Below are 12,294 nucleotides of genomic sequence, written 5' to 3' on the forward strand. Positions count from 1 at the left end.
TTCTAGTAAGCAATTTCAGGATTGTTCGCAGGGTATGGAACGTACAAAAATCAAACTCCCTTTGGAGCTCAATCTCCTAGGCAACCATAATCTCGAATGATATCGTTACCTGCCCTGATTTGTTCAGAACAGGAGGAGTACGCCTTTTTGTGACAATTATGAACAGCATAAGTGTCAGAAAAAAGGCGTACGCCTCCAGTTTTCAACAAATCTGGGCGGATAATGATATCATTCGAGATTATGGTTGGCTAGTAGCGTGCTATGCGGTGAAGTTCATTTCTAAGCCTGTAGGCTCTACTAGGATGTTACATTACGCATCAACTTCACCGACTCGCTTGCTTCTTAACATCTTTGCATTGTCAGGATCTACCTGCTGAGTCAACAGGCCGGACCGCTCCGCGAAAAAACATGAAGGACCACGCCGGGCCACCATAACCCGGGCCTGGTCGGGCTCGGAGAAGTCGACCCGAGCTGGGCTCCAATTCAAATACCGTATCGTTCCCCTTTGGAGCGAACAGTTATCCCCATCATTGGCACGAGAAAGAAGAAGCCATCAAGTAATTCTGGTAGCTTTGGTACGCTCGGGTGAAGACGAAGAAGAAAGGAAGACAGAACCAAGCTTGCCTCTCTGTGCGTCCGCGGAAGCATTGATGAATTATCCGTAGTGCCCAATTTGTCCTCCATGTCCAGGTGGGGTACGCAAGGTGCGGGAGGTACCCTCACCTTTACGGAAGAAACTCCCCAGGAGCTTCGCGACGGAAGCGGCACTTCGTCCGCATGGGTTCCGTGGTTATCGTCGTACTGCTCGTTTTAAGGTGCGTTCCCACTACCGGGCGGGAGTGCGGAACGGCGCCCACAACGGCAGAAACGGCACTTGAGTGCCACCGGACAGCCGCTTTCCGGCGTCGTGCAAGCAGTCGGTCCCTGCGCGACTGACACTGTCCGCCGGGAGGTCACTGACCAATCACAGTAAAGGCGAGGAGGACGCCGTTTCCCCTTCCGCTCGAAACCGTGTTTCCGTGTTGTCTGATGTCGCGGCGCACGTGGTTTTTCCACGCTTGCTGTAGCTATGGACCGCGAAATGGAGCTTCTTTTGGAACGCATAAAAGACTTCAGGTACCTCTACGACAAAAGTGAGCCGAACTTCAAGGATACACAGATGAAAGAAGCCAGGTGGGAAATGATCGGCAAGGAATTCGGAATGTCGGGTAGGTCGTGGTTTCCGTGTTTTTGTTCACATTCGGTGATGTCAGGGGAACGCGTGGAGCAGCTGAAGACTCAAGCCATTAAACTTGATACTCCGATGTGATATACGTTCTTTTCAGGAGCAACATGTGAAAAGAAGTGGCGCAACGCGCGAGATCACTGTGTGAAGATACGGAACAAGCTAGCATCTGCATCCCGTAGTGGCATGGCGGCGGCTGCGCTGCCGGCAGTGAAATGGCCTTATTTTGAGGTTGTTTCAAGTATGTTGGGGCCATTACCATCGGGGTCGTAAGTACATGGAAACAGTCAATTTTTCAGCCAAATCTGTTCTGCTGAAATTATAGTTTGCCGCAGGTATATTACGAATGTTCGCCCCGAAATGGTGCCACCCAGGTATGTACTATTATTAGCAATGTTAGGCACATTTACGTATAAAACAGCACGGCCTTGGCCAGCTTAATGTGAGTCAGCAAGACACATTGTCTGCATTATTGTTCCTGCACTGTTAATACCTTGGTATCATTATGTTCACTTGCAGAAATACTGGGGTTTCCTGTAGCCAGCCTTCCCGGCCACCTTCTCCTCCAAGTGCAACTGCACAGGAAACAGCTAGGGACCTGCTAGAGTCGATGTAAGCTGTGTTGCTTTTTTATCAGCACTTGCTATGGTTTCCCTTTGCCATGCCGTGTTCAAGCGATAAGACGACAAACTTTTAGTTTACTACATGTATATATGTGTTCACGAAATGAAATCTGTGATGTCTTCCATGTGTGTTTCACAGGTACAATGGGAGTTCAAGCATCAGCACCTCTGCTGATGATTATGAACCGTAAGTTGACACACAACAAAGACATTGATGGTTTTCTTGAAAGCTTTTTATATTTTAGCATAATATTCAGTTCTAGTCATGCACACGAGGAGCACTGCAATCAGGGGATGCACGCCAGTGGTCAGTCCGTATCAGCAAGCGGACAAAAGCGAAGAAGAACTGCTGCAGCTGCACATGCACAAAGGTAACACACTGAGAATGATGTGATGCAGAGAAAGTGGTGTCGTGTACTCCACGAGATGTGAAACACTTGTCAGGAAAGAGAAGGCTACTGGTGACATGGATATGGATGACACAATTCAGAAGACGCTGGATGTCTGTGCAACGAAGTTGGATAGTCTGCACCAGAAAGGGGACGACATTTGCATAAGCCACGGGATAGCCATTGGTTGGAGGCTCAAGGAGCTGCCTCGGCACCTGCGAACTGACGTGCTGCACAAAATAGACACAGCATTCTATGAAGCGGAAATGTCGTTGTACTCAACAAATGTACGTGAATAAAGACATTATTACTGGTGATATTACTCAGTATCCCCTATGCCCTCAAGATGTACTTGTCTTGCCACGGTACTCTGCCATCTGTAGTGAAGTAGTTTGCGAGCTGTTCTCGCATTGCTGCTGCCGTCCTATTAAGATAATGTAGAGATAGTACAATTTCTCAGCTGTGTTTCGTGCCTACCTTGTTGGGTTACATCCGACACCCATTCTGTCTTCCATTCCTGGGAGTGACCCCGCTTCTGCTCGCCAAGCTCCTTCGATGACATTTCCTTCAAGGTCCTCCATGTCCGTGTACCCTGGCGGGTTGTATGCAGCAGCAGATATTGGCGACTCTTTCAGCAAAAAGTTATGCAACGCAACACATGCTTGTACGATTCTGTTTGCATTTTTCACTGAGGCCTGGAATGGACGCCTGAGAATACGCCAGCGTGCTGCTAAGATACCAAAAGAATTTTCGATTAAACGACGTGCACGACTTAGGCGGTAATTGAAGGCCTTATGGCGGTACTGCAGCATTCCTGCATGCAAAAATGAGGGGAATCAATGCATGTTCAAATGTTTAAAACTGTTGCTGCAGTAAAAAATAAGGGTAGGAATTTTCAACTCTGCACCTCTTTTTGGATATGGACGCATCATGTATGGCTTCAAGGGAAATGCCTCGTCTCCCACGATGAAGTATGACATGGTGCCAGCAGAACCAACTGGCCGTGCAGATGGAATGCCATGTGTGCTGTTCTCCAAAATTTCCTTCAGTTGCGACCTTGCAAATATACCGCCATCACTTTCACTTCCCATGTGGCCTATGTCAACATATGTGAATCTGAAAGGAAAAATGTATGCAGCTTTTCAAATCTGACAATGTTGTTCTAGATACAAAAACAGAAACTCAGGATGGGGACTCACCTATAGCCACCATCACAAACAGCAAGTAACACAATGCTGAAACTTTTCTTGTAGTTGAAATAAGTGGAGCCTGATTTAGGGGGGCACTGGATCGTCACGTGTTTCCCATCAATGCTGCCGAGGCAGTTTGGGAAATTCCATTTCGCCTCCATATCTCTAGCAATCTGAAACAACCACCACAACACACGGGAAATATATACCATCCAGCCACAACTAAGCTTTATGACTGTGCAGATTACCTCTTTCCACTCCTCGGACGTAGACGGCAACCGCAGATACTGTTGTGCTAAGCACTCCCATATGGCCTCGCATGTGTCGGAGATGATTTTGCTGGCGGTGGATCTGCCCACCAAAAAGTTGAAGGACGTGCCTCGCACGGAACTGCCTTCCGCTAGGAACCTGAGGATTAATGTGCCATATGAGGAATTACGCATAATTATCATTTGTAACCTTGTACAAACCTAAGTGTCAGCGCCAAGCGGTCACTCGCGGGGATAGCTTTTCGAAACGATGTGTCGGCCCTCGTGATTGTCGTTTGCACCAGCCCAAGAAGAGTATCGAATGTCCGTGGCGGCATTCGAATGAAACTGAAGTAAAAATGCTATATGCAGTTGGCGTTTGATAGCTACAACGTTAGTTTGTTACTTACTCCCTGAACCAAGACACGTCTCTTGAGCGAAGTCTCGGCAACAACGCTGACGCCTGTCCTTCCACATCGCGATAGCGTAAGACGGGTCGTACCCAGTAGCGTCGCGAACTCTGATTCGTTTGCGATCGCCTTTTCCTCAAGATGAGAGACACCGTTAACAAAAGCACCTCAATTGTAGCGAGCACATCGTTGTCGTCCATGTTTACGAAACAAACAGGAGAGACGCCGTCGCGCAGTTGGAGTATCGCGGGTCTCGTTCTCTTCGATACGTCACGAGAAACGGCGCCCGCAAGTGTGGACACTCTCCTGCAATTCTCGGAGATTCCGTCGGCCGTTCTCCGTTGTACGGACGCAAGCCCGGTAGTGGGAACTAGCCTTTAAACGTCCTGCTCCTTTATATCTACTTGACGTCAAACCGAAAGTGATGGTCAAGAGTCAAACGGAATATTTTGAACACGTCCGCGGCCTTCACGGCGAGCAGCCTGCTGAGCCACCCTTCATAAATACGCGTCTCTTAGGCTCTTTAAATGTCACCAAATATGACGTCTCTTTGTGGCAGGGCGGATCCAGACCATGAGTTTGGGGACGGGACGGGATGGTCGGAGAGGGGAGAGAAGGAAATCTCATGCACAGGGTGGGTGCAGATAAAGCAGCCCCACATTTATGCACGTATGGTGTTCCCCGCTTACCGCATGAACTTACGGTGAACCGGTGGTGCCAGATTGCGCATTTATGCCACGAAAAAGAACCAAAAATAGCAGTAACCAAACTGGAACTTATCCATGGAAACGTTGCTCCGTGTTCATCCCGCTTGTATGCAGATGTCAATGTGACGGTCACGGCACAGTTGCGTCTACAGGGTTTGTCTAGCAAGCGTTACACATTTCGATTGCATCGTAAAAATAAATGCCGTGGTTTATTCAACCTGAAACTTTGCAGACTGGTAGGCATTTGTTTGAAGTTTTGTTAAAATTTTTTGTGAACGTTATGGTCCTGTAGAAGAAAAATTAAAGATCTAGAAAAATTTCACTCTATGTATTTTCTATGGCCTATGTCACTCACAAGTCGCCATTTTCTCTCGTGTGCGCTTCATTTTCATTGCACCACACACAGGTGGCACCAGTATAGAGAACAAGACTGGACCAAGAGGATTGATGCATAACATCAGAATCGGCATGCGACATCGTTGTAGGCAGCGCCACCTGTGTGAAGTCATATAAATGTGAAGCAGATACACGAAAAATGGCGGTGTTTGTGTGGTCATTGACAACGCATAGGGCGAGATTTTGCTTGATTTTTAATTTTCTTTCTACATGACCATAGCACTTACAAAAAAAAAACGAATGAATGAAACTTCAGACAAGTGGCTATCAGTCAACAAAGTTTTGTATGGGCCAAACCCAGTCTTCTATTTTTATAGTACGATCGAAATGTGCAACGTTTGCTAGAATGACCCTGTAGATACCGCGCAACTCGTATTTGATCCCGCTTCGTTTCTGCACAGGCGGCATCCCAGCGGTAGGGCGCAGCAATAACTGTGCTATACTGCCACGTCCCATTGGAAATACGCGGAGCTAAGTGAGCGTTGCTCAACATTTTAATGCGCAGGGTTTGGTTACCACGATTTCCTTCTCGATTTTCATCCCGTAAACGCTCTGCCGTGCACCGCCTGAGTTTCGTATACGGTATGCAGGGAACGCGCTAAAATGTGGGGCTACTTTATCTGCACACACCCTGTATAAACTGAGATTTTCTTTTTGGTGTGAGTGTGCGTGTGTGGGAGGATTGTTTCCGTGGTTCCGCCACTTCTTTCTGGACGCTTAGACGTCACTGATAGTGCCCCGAGTACGGGGAAGTCCAGTATTCAGCTTCGTATTGCCAACTGTAGGATGGGACAAACGAAAGCTTGCTCGTATTCAGCTTTGTACTTGGAAGTCAGTTGGCGATGAGTAAATCCTGCTATACTTCAAGATGTCATAATGTAAACTATGTGCACATTATAGAGGTCCCTCATTAGGTGCAGATTGTGATCGCTTAGTCTATATCAGGGGTCGGGAACCAGCGCACGACGAAAATCCAAGTGTTTAGCTGGGCGAATTCCTAAGCAAAAGTGCGCTCTCTGCGTTGCCTTTCCCGCGCTTACAATTGACGAAAGGTGTTCGTCATATTCTCTAAACCATAACTTTGTGAGCGCAACAAGCAAGCTCACAGTATTAGTTGCACTTGTGGAATGGTCAGCGATTCAACAGCGATTAACAATTTCGGCAGGCTAATTTAGATTTATTTTAGAATGGGTTCGAATCTCATCTGCGGCCACTGGAAAAAACTCGACGAGGGGGGGGGGGCGAAATATGGCCCCTGAAACTGTAGAGGTTCCCGACCCCTGGTCTATATTATAGGAAACTGGGTTTCTGTCGTGTTACTCCTGCGGTGGGAAAGGTGTATCGGTAAGCAACCGACCGAATACGCTGTGCAAGTGCTTCTCTGCGCATGAGAGGAGGCAGTGAGAGGGAAGAAGGAGGACGCCGCCGTAGTCAATGGGGTTTCCCGAGTGGAGTAACCGGGAGAAGAGATATGCGCAGAACGCTCGGTTACTTGCAGAGCGTATTCAGTTACATGAGAACCTGGGAGTAGATGTGCTGCTTGATCGCCTGTCCTCCTGTCGTGCCAAACTTGTGCCCCCAACTCCCAATGTACGCGGCTTATCACGTGTTTAATAACATCATGACGACTGCGTCGAAAGCTCTCCCGTACATTGCAGTTGTGTGCCCTTCCTGAAATCAGGCGTCGTAATTTGCGCCGTGTTTTTCGTGACCGAATTTCACGTTTTCAAGTTCAGATTGAATTAACTGAGACCTCAGCATTCAACACAACGAAATCTGGAGTAAAAATTTACGCTTCAGAAATTCTTCTAAAAAAAGAAAGGAATGCATATATTATCCTGTTCCATATAATAAGGAGGCCGAACTGTACTTTTTGGCCACACTCAAACAAGAACCTGTTATATTGTCAGGTGACCATAGTTATTATTTTTCTCCAATATGTCCTTTTATTTTTTGTCGAACCGTTCCTCTTGGCGTTCAGGAAAAAAAAGAAAAGAAAGAGAATATGTAGGGAATATCGCGACTCCCGCTGCGAGGCCTTGCCGCTCGACCTTCCCATATCTTTTTTGGTTGGTTTCCGTGTGTCGACCCGAAGCCTTTATCGCCCTTCACCACCTTTCTACGGTTTTGCAACCTGGTACACCAGAAGAAAAGGGGTGCCCTGTCACTGGGGTTGTCGACTGACATCATTTTTCTGAGCGGGTGTAAGGTAAAAGTAAAAGAAGGGAGAACATGGAGGAAAGGAGCCTTTCAAATATGTTACTGAAGTTTTCGGGTAATAATAAGAAGTCTGTTCTACGACGGAAATTTTGTAAAGTCTTTTGCACCAACGCCTTGTAAATGAATTCAGATATTTGATAATGCTTACGTACCGTAAATATACATATCAAGATGTCATTTTTGCATGTATAATAGTGTTATTATCATGGTAAATTGCATGTTGTAAAAACATTTTTGGGACCCCTCATATAGGACCCCGGTTAGCGAATGCTGCCCTTCTAGACGCAGGCGGGTTAACTTTGTTGTGCATTTCTCACACACAAAATATGGACTTTGTCGCAGGCAATGCTATGTACCTCGTAACTTTAATGAGCTCCCCTTCGACAGTTTTTCTTTGGAATCGAAGTACAAATTAAAAAAAAGCGCTACGGCAACTTTCTCATAGGATGTAGTACCTTTATATGTTCATATACTGTCAAACTGTATGCCGCTGGCTGCTTCAGGGCGAGTGCCACAAGCCTTACGGCTTAGACGGGCCTGTTTTATTATATTTGTAGTTTGCTTTCTTGAGTAAAATTATTATTAATATTATGTAAGCGAGCGCAAAAAAAAACACAAAAAAAAAGGAATACCGTTTCGAGCACTAGATTCTCCAGACTGGCATTGTAAGCGCTGTGTGTAGGCAATGTTTATAGCCTAATTTATAGCCGCTGGTAGATCCAATTGAGAGCCTCCGAGATACCGGCATCCGTACTATCCGATCACGCTTGTACGTCGGCAACTCGGCATACAGTAAGTATGCACTAGTAAAACAATACGAAGAGCAACTAAACATTCCACAATCAGTCAGTACAGGTGGTAGTGACTTGTGAAAACAATAATTGTAGCATAAATATATAAGACCAAAAATATTAAAATAAAGTACTCATGTAGCAATAGAAGACAAGCAAAAAGACGTGAATGTCTCGAATAGAACTGCGGACCTTTCGTGGCAAAGTTCGACACTTTACCACTCGACAAACAACGCAGAGGTCGTGCGCCGCCTTAAACTCGCGCGGTCAACCATGCACAATGGGGATTATTTCGGGAGTCGGAGGCGAACGGTGTTATAAGGACGGCGAGAGTGGCGCCATCTAGAAACAGGAAAATCGTGAATCGGAGTTGCTCCCCGACTGGTATGGCCTCTTAAATGCTTCGTAGGCAAATTGGATGTGACCGAAGAAAATCGGACCCTATAACGCTCATCATTGTACGCTAGAGTGACATGCGACGATGTCGAATGACGATTTGCAGTGTGAAAGACGATTCAGTGAAAAATGAATGCACGTAAAGCTGGCATCCACGATGGGGCTCATTAGGGATGTAGCCCTGCGAACTCCAACACTCATAGACACACACTCCCCATACATTCTGCTGGACGATGCCTACACTCTTAAAAATGAACTTCACCACGTAGCACGCTCTAAGCCAACCATCATCCCGAATGACAACGTTCCCGTCTTTGATTTTTGTTAAAAACGGGAGGCGGAGCCTATTTTGTGCCGTGCATAATGGCACAAAATAGGCTCCGCCTCCTGTTTTCAACAAATTAGGGGCGAGAACGTTGTCATTCGCGATGCTGGTTGGCTTAGAGCGTGCCACGTGATGAAGTTCATTTTTAACAGTGTTCGGTACCCCGGGGGGGGGGTGAACTCCGGACGTCTCCACAATATTCCCTCCCGTTTCATCTTGCACCTCCAAACATGACCATATAGATTATAATCCGTGTAATGTTGCTTTCGTTCTCGTAGCTTCGAAGCAGACGCTGCCTGCCGTTGTGGAGTGCGACAGTCCTGGCTGTCAGTGGCTGCAGCAATACTTGCGAAGCATACCCAGAAAAGTCGAACCTTGTCAAGATTTCTACTCTCACGCGTGCGATGGCGTCGACGTGGATCTGATGACACGAGGAGTTGTCAAGTTCATGCAGGCGACCGGAGATGTCATCCTTAGGAGTGCTGCACACTACGAAGAAGGACTGCATGCGTCGGTCTTTAATAATTGCATGCAAGCCAGGTGAGAACACAAAAACGCCCATCTTTTTATGCTGTCTTTTTGGAGTATACACTCCTAAGACGGAACCACAGAAATCGCACGTGGCAAACGATTTTTAAAAGGAGGGTCCTCATCAAAAAAGGTGTTGAGGTAACAATACGACATCGATCAGTTCCGTATGATAATTCAGTGAATACAATTTATCACCCCCCCCCCTCCCATTGGCGGCACATATAGTTACAAAACGAATATTTTCCTTTGAGTGATTAGGCGCACCGGGAAAGCAGTTCATTAACGCTGGACTTCACGCCACCGGTACGGCTTTCTGTAGGTTTTGCTTTTACGTGTGGCGAATATTTTAGAACGAAATCGATGAAACAGATGGCTGTTCGTCAACATGGCACGGGGAAGTCGGACAGCGCGTGCCCGAAAAGCAGCTGCTGGCCCACACGAGACTACCGGTGACGTCCAGCATGGTACAAGAAGCAGCAGAGGGAACCTTCAGAAGTTTCGGTTTCGTTTTGAGCTTCCGAGCTCTTTGGCGGTTATCTAGTCCCCGACTACCAAAGCAGCTTTAGTTGGAAGTACTGCAGCCAAGGCAATGTGACGTGCAAGTACAATACCTGGCGGGAGGGATGATTCTCCAGAAGGAGAACACATGCGCGCAGGGACGTCCTTTTAGTTTAGCTGCGATTGATGAGCCGTCCAAGGAAGGGTCCTCGTCAGCCCAGTTCAATTTTTCGACATTCGTCGTCAGCGTATGCGTAGACACTTGTTAAGAGACCAATAGCCCTCTACCTGTTTGTAAACACATGACTTCATAATGTTCGACAGCGCCACGAGTTTGGTAGAGTTGAGCTATGTTCAAAGGTAGTGGCGAACAAGGTCGCGCCCGAAAGCCACGGTCTTGAGGGGATTACGATGGTCTCTGAAAAGGACGCGACCTTCGGTCCTACTTTTCTTCCAATAGGAGGAACCCCCTGGAACCCAGCTGTCCCCTTCCGATCTGTTTTGGCTTCGGTGTGCCTACGAACGTCATCATGACGTTTCTTTGGTAGATGTTTATAGGAGGCTGTCATGAGTGCATTCAACAAGAAAATAAAAAATATCCCTCACTGCTCCCGTCCGTTTGAGTATGTGCATGTTGAACCACAGAACAACAGGCTGCCTCAATAGGTCATCATTACGCGCGTTCAGCCTGCAAATTACCGCATTTTGCCGTTATAGTTGATACTGACAAAGCTGGGTGTTAGCTCCGAGAAACACGTATGTGACAACACTGGCAAAGCGGTGGTTATTATTGCTGTCGTAGCATATCCTTATTTCATATCCTCGCACACTAGTTCCCCCTGTTCCCAATTCGTTCCGGGTGTCGTCTCTCCATCTGTGCACGTCTGTACGCGTCACATAGCCCCAGTTGCTTCGTGGCGCTAGCACAGAATAATATACATGATTCAGCTCCTAGTGCCATGGTTATAGATTGTTTCTGTCCGCTCAGGGACATAATGCCACGTGATCTGTGGCGGATTAAAGATGACGAGCCTTGTACGCTGGCATCCAAAGTCCCCTGGTACGCAGCTCCGTTCCTGAAAGAGGGCGGCAACGTCTCTGATGACCTCCTGTGGATGTTGATCCACTCTCTGAGTCCCGGGTTGCGGGATGCCCTCAATCGACCTCCCACAGATCTCCCACGGCAGCTCCATATGGCTGGAACCGGATGGATGTACAGTGCGGCTCGCCGAGTTAAACACGTTGCACAGTGCCACGTGGGAGCATCGGGCGAGGCTCAGTCTGGGGAGTTCTCCTACAGTGCCTTGTGGATTCTATTCTATTTCACACCATTTCTGGGTGAGGAGGTGAGGACCTTCAAAGTGAGCTATGGGTTTCGTTGCTAATGCCATTGCTATCCGATATTCTACCAGGCAATTATAAGCGTAATATGCCCATCGCGTGGTACACCGCAAAGCGCAGATTGATTCGTCACATAAAAGACAAAACATCTCAGCCTTGACTACAGCATAACTAACGACGCACGCGCGGTTGTTGCAAAACGTGGTCTCTTGGGGAGGTCCCACGAAACTCTTTCGGTAGGCGTCTCAAGTGTCCACGGGGCTAGCGATGCTATACTGTGTGTGTAAGTGCAGACACACTTTACTCTCCCTACATATCTCTCTGTTCTATGTGACACGACGTCTTGATGAAGCACGTGTTTCGTGCCACCCCATTTCCTCGCCTTCAGGTCTGCCTCCGCATCCTGGAGGACAACTTCCGGACGGCAACTGAGAAGGCTGCCTCCGCGGTCCTTACGGATATGTTTGATGATCCCAGAGGTACCGTTGGCCACGTCGTGTGGGAGGTTAAGCAGGCATCTAGAAACATGATGGCTACATTGCTGGGACAGTCAGTTGTGCGCAGAGTAGACGTCCTCGAATACCAGCTTCTGGGATCTCCAGGGATAAGTAAAGCCACGGAGTCGTCCTTGTTCTCTTCACAGGTAAGACGTCCTGATGCTGCCTCGGGGAAAGGAATCATCGAGAATTCAAAACTAAAATCATAAAAAAATTGGTGCTACGTCTTCTTGAAGTGTCCCATGTTTTCCGGTTTCCTCTGAATGCTACTTTCAATACTAGATTTCTCGTCAGGCACGTGATTTCCGCGGATGACAACTTTTATTGCATGTATGTGGTGATTTTTCTATCCTTTATTTGCCCCTTTTACTTACTTGTCGAGTAGTGCTTTGGAAGAGTACCTTATAAGCGTAGCGTTCGATAGCTATATGTAACCATGGAGAAGTAACGGGTTGCCCTCCCTGAAGTAGGTTTCTAATTGTACTTTGCATTCAGGCTAAATATAGC

General features: G+C 47.3%; 3 protein-coding genes and 2 long non-coding RNA genes across 5 annotated transcripts; 2 read left to right on the forward strand and 3 right to left on the reverse strand.

Moving 5' to 3' along the window:
- Positions 1–613: 613 nt before the first annotated feature.
- LOC135376799 (transcription factor Adf-1-like) lies at positions 614–2,552 on the forward strand. Its single transcript, XM_064609267.1, has 7 exons — positions 614–1,208; positions 1,326–1,494; positions 1,561–1,599; positions 1,745–1,837; positions 1,988–2,035; positions 2,106–2,219; positions 2,293–2,552. The coding sequence occupies exons 1-7, from the start codon at positions 1,070–1,072 to the stop codon at positions 2,534–2,536; spliced, it is 846 nt and encodes a 281-aa protein (XP_064465337.1). The 5' UTR covers positions 614–1,069; the 3' UTR covers positions 2,537–2,552.
- On the reverse strand, positions 2,066–2,849 carry LOC135376801 (uncharacterized). The gene is made up of 3 exons (XR_010417862.1): positions 2,715–2,849; positions 2,561–2,661; positions 2,066–2,467 (listed from the first exon to the last, which is right to left on the reverse strand). It is a non-coding gene; the product is annotated as an uncharacterized LOC135376801 (long non-coding RNA).
- A 2-nt stretch (positions 2,850–2,851) lies between these two features.
- On the reverse strand, positions 2,852–3,717 carry LOC135376804 (uncharacterized; the record flags this gene model as incomplete). The annotated part of the gene is made up of 4 exons (XM_064609269.1): positions 3,676–3,717; positions 3,437–3,600; positions 3,145–3,353; positions 2,852–3,051 (listed from the first exon to the last, which is right to left on the reverse strand). Coding segments are annotated over exons 2-4 (561 nt in total), but the record flags the coding sequence as incomplete, so codon positions are not given.
- A 55-nt stretch (positions 3,718–3,772) lies between these two features.
- On the reverse strand, positions 3,773–4,134 carry LOC135376802 (uncharacterized). The gene is made up of 3 exons (XR_010417863.1): positions 4,086–4,134; positions 3,898–4,023; positions 3,773–3,835 (listed from the first exon to the last, which is right to left on the reverse strand). It is a non-coding gene; the product is annotated as an uncharacterized LOC135376802 (long non-coding RNA).
- Positions 4,135–8,724: 4,590 nt separating this feature from the next.
- LOC135376805 (uncharacterized) lies at positions 8,725–11,898 on the forward strand. The gene is made up of 5 exons (XM_064609270.1): positions 8,725–8,734; positions 9,199–9,460; positions 10,938–11,295; positions 11,679–11,861; positions 11,893–11,898. The coding sequence occupies exons 1-5, from the start codon at positions 8,725–8,727 to the stop codon at positions 11,896–11,898; spliced, it is 819 nt and encodes a 272-aa protein (XP_064465340.1).
- Positions 11,899–12,294: the final 396 nt, after the last annotated feature.

Source organism: Ornithodoros turicata, unplaced genomic scaffold, assembly GCF_037126465.1.
Source record: "Ornithodoros turicata isolate Travis unplaced genomic scaffold, ASM3712646v1 ctg00001306.1, whole genome shotgun sequence".
Classification (NCBI taxonomy): Eukaryota; Metazoa; Arthropoda; class Arachnida; order Ixodida; family Argasidae; genus Ornithodoros; species Ornithodoros turicata.

Coding starts and splice junctions, on each gene's coding strand:
- LOC135376799 (XM_064609267.1), top strand. CDS start 1,070: ATGGACCGCGAAATGGAGCTTCTTTTGGAACGCATAAAAGACTTCAGG. Junction 1,209..1,325: donor CAAGGAATTCGGAATGTCGG/GTAGGTCGTGGT, acceptor CGTTCTTTTCAG/GAGCAACATGTGAAAAGAAG. Junction 1,838..1,987: donor AGGGACCTGCTAGAGTCGAT/GTAAGCTGTGTT, acceptor TGTGTTTCACAG/GTACAATGGGAGTTCAAGCA.
- LOC135376805 (XM_064609270.1), top strand. Junction 9,461..10,937: donor AATAATTGCATGCAAGCCAG/GTGAGAACACAA, acceptor CTGTCCGCTCAG/GGACATAATGCCACGTGATC. Junction 11,296..11,678: donor CACCATTTCTGGGTGAGGAG/GTGAGGACCTTC, acceptor CCTCGCCTTCAG/GTCTGCCTCCGCATCCTGGA.